This window comes from Boleophthalmus pectinirostris, unplaced genomic scaffold (genome assembly GCF_026225935.1).
Source record: "Boleophthalmus pectinirostris isolate CB_2022bp ecotype Guang Dong unplaced genomic scaffold, ASM2622593v1 HiC_scaffold_2, whole genome shotgun sequence".
NCBI classification, from domain to species: domain Eukaryota; kingdom Metazoa; phylum Chordata; class Actinopteri; order Gobiiformes; family Gobiidae; genus Boleophthalmus; species Boleophthalmus pectinirostris.
In genome coordinates, this window is record NW_026571152.1 from 24,706,759 (window position 1) to 24,712,758 (window position 6,000).

Consider the following 6,000-nt stretch of genomic DNA (forward strand, 5'->3'; position numbering starts at 1 on the left):
ACCCACCTACATCTTTTTGCTCAGTCTTTTCATTAATTAGTCTCTAGATCCACAAACACACCCGCCCTGCAGATTCAGGCTTAGTTATGTAAACTTTCGCATCTTTCTCACTACGCCACATGGAGCTAATGAATATAGATGTAATGCAGCAGACTCCTGTGGTCATCCTCTTTGATTTATGATGCCAGAGAGTGAGGCTGAAGTTGTGCCAAAGTCATTTTTAAAGGTCCTGTATTACGCAAACTAAACACTTACAAACTGTGTTGTGTATGTTATCATCAAAAACATGGAGCTGTGTTTTGTTTCATTCACACGTGTCTGAGTCTGCCTTTTATTGTTAATCACTGAGCTATTGTGAGCTCAAAATGCTCTTCCAACTTGTGATGTCATGAAGTGGTCAAGTGAACTGCTACTTCTTACATTTAGTTCAGTAGAGATTGGCTATTCCAGGGTTGACATCATCCAGTGTTTTCTAAATAAGCAGTGTTTGTGTGTTATATGTGTGAATGAAACAAAACACAACTTCAGGTATGATTATAACATAGTTCAGAAAATAACAGAAGCTCTTTAAAGGTGCACTATGTAACTTTTCTGGTTGGGATTGTATGGGCATGTATGTTATTGCTTTGTCTGGAATATTCCACAGTCTGACATGAAACTCATCATTTTGTCTCAATTCAATTACAGGTGTCTTTTTTTTTTTAATAAGACCAGTAACTTGACCTGGTAGCATCATCTCCTTTCATCATGGAGATACATTTAATGCCATACTGTGAAATATTTCAGGAGAGGCAATAGCAGGGGCACAGAGATAGCAGGTAGTAGACTCATAAGCTTAGTCTTCCCCTAGGCCAGGCATTTCTACAACAGAACTGATACATTTGATCCTGAATAGCTTCCATCTTCATCATGAACCACCTCCAGCTTTACCACATGCACTTCATCTTCTCTGCATACAAATAATAAAAAGTTAAGTTGTGCAATTGATTACATTTTTGTTTATTGTTTTTTTTTTTTTTTTTTTAAGGAAGGACAGGCAAGTGAAAGTGACCAGTGTTCTGAAACTGGGATCTGTGAAACAAGAGACTGGACAAAGTGACTGCCCCAAGCACTCAGCCACTGCCACCTTTAATTTAATGTGGCTGAAATATCCGGTAGAACAACCTCCAAAAATATTTCTCAAGTTGATATATGTTATTAGCACAATTCATATTTTGATGCTACTACTTTTACTACCCATTTCCATCACATAATTTCCTAACTGTAACCATAATTTTAAAATTTTCTCTCTTTGATACTTGTGCTGTATCAAAATTTGGTGACAAAAATATACTTTTTAAAGGGCCCAAATCAAAACTCAGCTCTAGGTATGTTTTTGATGAGGTAACATTACAACATGGCTTAAAGCTCACAAGAGTAAATTTTACATACTGGACCTTTAATACTGATTTTAAATGTCCATAGAGATCAGTTACAGATGATTAGTGTGGTTTCGAACAGTGAGGAGTGGCTGCTCATCAAAGTGCAGTCGAACTGGGATAGCAGGCAATAAAACAGAAATGTCAGTGCAACAAAACATGAGAGGAATTCACGTTGTACTAAACACTAACACACAGCTCGTACTCAGTAGTTCACACAGTCGTTGCACTTGGGTTTTGTGTGTCACATTTAAATAGTCTATTATTCAGTGTGGAACATAACGTAAAAGAAGGAAAGAAAAAAAATAGTTTTTTTATTTCAGTACATTTTATTGGATACTTTTTACGTTTACCTCGCTACATTTTTAACTGGACTGAAAAGTAAAATTATGTTTTAAGAGTTTGTAGCCTGTTGAAAAGACTGAGAAGTTTATTTTTAACTAATTTGTAGCCTGAACAAACAAAAATATACAAATAAAAACAGCTAGAAAATAACAGGTACTTTTATTTAAGTAGATTTTTTCATGTGATATTTTTGCTTTTACTTGAGTATTTCTTTGGTGCCTTATCTGTACTTTTATTTATGTAACAACATTGAGTATTTCTTCTATTAACATTATCATTATTATTTAAGTATATATCGTATTTAATTGATACTACAGCTCCAAGCTCATTAGTGAACACTGACAAGGCAGAACATGTTTTTTTTATTTATTTATTTATTTCTCAAATCAACATTTTGAGAACGTTTCCTTTTGTTGTACAGATCCTAACCTGCGTTAGTTGCACTTTTTAAAAGGTACTCCATAAAACTTCTCGAGTGGAGGGTCCGTCACCTGCTTGTTTCCAGGCCAAGTTACAGGTCAGATCTGTGGAGAGATGACTCCACTCAGAGAAATAATGCATGTTTTTCCAAGATCTTTTTGAGCAACAGAAACACTCAGTCAAATCATTTCTAGACAGCCAAAGTTCAAAGCCATATTGTTGAACACTCCCGGCTAAACAACGTCTTTATGAAGGCAAGCAAGTGACGAATCCTTAGTGCACTTTTAAATGAAATGTTACGCAACTCAAACCTGTCTTTCCTAATGTCAGCAATCTGTTTTCCTTAAGTTACATGTTGTTCCAAGAAACTTCAACAGAATTATAAAAGCAATTCTCAAAAAATTAAAAACAGCAATTAATAGTGAAATTTTTATTGAACACTAGCTCATAAAGCACTATCTGAGGTGAGTTTGGTCCAGAGCTACAAGTCTGTGATACATTGTTTTGACAGGACTCCAGAGCATTAACATACAGGTACATACACACACACAGTAATGCAAGGCATTTTCTCTAGATGTCTGGTACAGTGGTTCTCAAACTGTGGGACGTTACATGAGATCAGGGTAGTTGTACTCAGGAATGAAAGAGGGATCCCATCAAATACAGTACAGCTCTGTTTAGTCTTTTGTTCTTAGCTCTAAATATTTTTAAAAGGTCTACACAATAGTTTTTGTCTGATCATGGAGTTATGTCCGTATAGTTGCTTTCTAAGAATCACAATTACTCTGTTATGGTATTGAAGTTGAAGCTTTGAATACCAGTTATAAACCATTGTGTTGTCTTTAATCATCCTAATCACTCATATTGTATCCACAGTAGCTGAACCCATCAACATCACAACAATCAAACAACATACATTGAATCATATAGCCATACAGTGCCCTGTATTTACTCAAGTCTTCTACAGGGGTCAGCAACTTTATGGTCATTTTTGAAAACATCTTTCTGTGGTGCTCTATCAGTTTGTTAGTTAGAAAAAAAAAATAAATATACATGTGTTCAGATAAGGAGGCAAGATGTGAGCCATTTAAAAAAACACATACAGATATTAGGGGTGGGGAATTTCTTTTATCTTCTCTCAAAAGTTCATGTTGACTTTATCAAATCGTAACCTCTCTTTGGACTTCCTTCAGGCTTCCAGCTCACTTTCGCAGCTATCCGTCTTATATACGTACCCAAGCCTTCTCAGCATCTAAATCACCATAACATCAAATATCAACATCTACAGAACCCATACAGCATGCCCAATCTTGCCATCATCTGAATATTGCATATCATGGTAAAGAAGTTGGAGTAATGCTTATTTATGGACAGAATTGGTCATTTCACACACAGGTTAAGAAAGGTTGTACAAATTTATCTCAAAGATGCTGACCCCTGGCAATTGTGTGAGTGTGAATCTAGTAAAAGAAACACTTAATACTGCTGTGCACCAACTACTGTCCAGGAAGTGAGTCCGGCTAAAAATAGTGCTCCTGATGTCACACTTTTGGAGATGCACGGATTATGCTCCAGCTGCACTTCCTAACACAGAGACCATGTAGTACACTGGGTCAGTGTTAACACAAAATGCTGCATAATGACTTCACTATAATGCTCTGTATAATGCTACAATTGGTGCCAAAATAGAATTATGTTTGGACTTTTTACTTGTTAGTTTGCATTATTGGAGTCTAATTAGTATGCTATGTTTTTGTTATTGTATTTCAGTTGTTGATTAGAATTCACGTTAACAAGTCTAACACAGATCATTTCTAATGGTGCATTTGCACAATATTAGATTCTGCATTTTACATACAGATGGACCTTGTGTAATAAACCTTCAAAGACTAAACATGGACCATGTCTGACCCAATCCAGCTGGGCGATAGGCCTAGGCTCTTTGGGCTATACTACACTTATTGCTCTAAGGAGGTGCATTGTGGGAAGGGCTTATCGCCAATACTGATCTAAGTGGTGGTCTAGACCAGGGACTCACAGACTGGAGTGTGGTCTGAGTCCTGGCTGTGCATGGAGCTGAGGCCAGTGTCTGAGTCCTCATCATTAGTGCAGGACTTGGACAGTCCTCGGGCCTGTTCCACCCACGTCCCATTGTGGTCCAGCTCTGCTCCAGACCCAACGGTCCCTTCAGACCCTTCAGATCCTTCAGTCCCATTAGCCCTATCAGCCCCTGGTCCCATATCTTGAAGGTTCTTCCCTGACTCCTCCCGGGCCAGGAGATCCAGCAGCTCCAGCAGGTCCTGCTCGCGGCGCTGCCACTGCACTAGACTGGAGTCCAGCTGAGCCCGGGTGGTGTCCAGGTCAGTCTTGAGTCTGAGCCCAATGTAAAGGCTGGTGTCCAACTCAGTTCGGATCCTCTCCTGCTCCAGAGCCAGCTCATTCTCAGAGAGACCATCCGGTTCGGCCACGTCACATGCATGAGCCTCCTCTGTCATCTGTTCTCCAGAAACATCTCCTGGTACCACTTCATCACGCCTGCGCTCCATCCAGCGGTGATTGAGTTCTTCTTGGATTTCAGCAGTGATACGGTCCACGATCTCCTCGCGCTCGGTCAGCTCATCCTGAACCCGCACGAGCTCCTCACAGCAGAGAGCGTACTCCTCAAACTGCGCTAGCGCTTCCTGCACGCTGCGCCGGTCTTCTGCTGTTCCGATCTCCGACGCATCTTGGAGGTACGTGTCCTGGACGTAATTGAGGCCGTGACGCTGCACGCGCTCCAGGTGTACTTTGGCCTCATAACGCTCAATGTCCCGGTCCAACTCACGCATTCGCTGAAGTTGTTGTCGGATGGTGTGGTCTTGGGAGACCACCAGATGGACCAAGGTCTCCATTCGTTCCACTGACGCCTGATCCTTGTTTGCCACCTGTTCTTTTTTCCGGTTCATTTTATCAAGCTTCCGGAAGGCTTTGCGCACCACGCGCCGTTGTTTTTCCTGTGACACTGTGGTCCAGCCATGTCCCCGGGGTCCTGCCGGGCTATCTCTGCTCGGGACCACCTTGGCCTCGGCGCTGCGCGGTCCGCTTGGCAAAGAAGCGTCATTACGCACAAGTACAAAACGTACATTCTCCTGCTCGTCGCCCCACGCCGCCCACAGACGCATCAGGCGCGTCTTGTTGGGTAAAATGCGCTCGAAGCCGCGCCATTTCTCCACAATACAGTAGGACTGCTGTGCGCCCGACAGCCGGGCACCCTGCTCCTCCAGAAGTACACGCACCACATCAGCGCATGTCGTACGGCGTGTGAGCCCCGACACCAGCTTCTCCTCTCGGCACACCCACACCGAGATCTTGCTCTCTTCCTCCATCAGGACCAGGTTCTGGTCAGTGCTCAGCCAGGTTTTTTCTGAGTCCAAAGCTCATGCCCATCCGCTACCCATGCGCTCCATCACTCACATGTCCTTGCGCGCGAGCGAGATCCAAGTTTGAAAACAAATAATAAAGGTGCTGCGGGTGGGTCTATTCTGTGTCAGTCCCGTACAGCATACCCCGTGTCCGTGTATCCTCTGTGTGTCCTCTGTCCCGTTCCTCTGACCGGCTCTTTGATGCCCAGTGAAAAGAGAGGAGCGGAGTGCGTCTTCGCCGTGGGACAGCCTGAGTGAGAGTGAGGCACTGAATAGAAACAGAGGCTGTTCTCGGGGCTGCTGGGACACGCCCCCACACTTCTCTTTCACACACACGGTCCAAGCTCAGGTGAAAACGTCAAGCAGAACTTTCATAGGGGCGTACACATCTTTTCCAAATGCATGCACGCCAGGGT

General features: G+C 42.5%; 1 protein-coding gene across 1 annotated transcript; it reads right to left on the reverse strand.

Annotated features, from left to right (window-relative positions):
• Positions 1 to 4,129: 4,129 nt before the first annotated feature.
• On the reverse strand, positions 4,130 to 5,581 carry rassf10a (Ras association domain family member 10a). Its single transcript, XM_055155655.1, has one exon. The coding sequence runs from the start codon at positions 5,546 to 5,548 to the stop codon at positions 4,205 to 4,207; it is 1,344 nt and encodes a 447-aa protein (XP_055011630.1). The 5' UTR covers positions 5,549 to 5,581; the 3' UTR covers positions 4,130 to 4,204.
• Positions 5,582 to 6,000: the final 419 nt, after the last annotated feature.

Excerpts from the sequence above, each read along its gene's own strand:
- rassf10a (XM_055155655.1), bottom strand. The coding sequence starts at position 5,548 with ATGGAGGAAGAGAGCAAGATCTCGGTGTGGGTGTGCCGAGAGGAGAAG.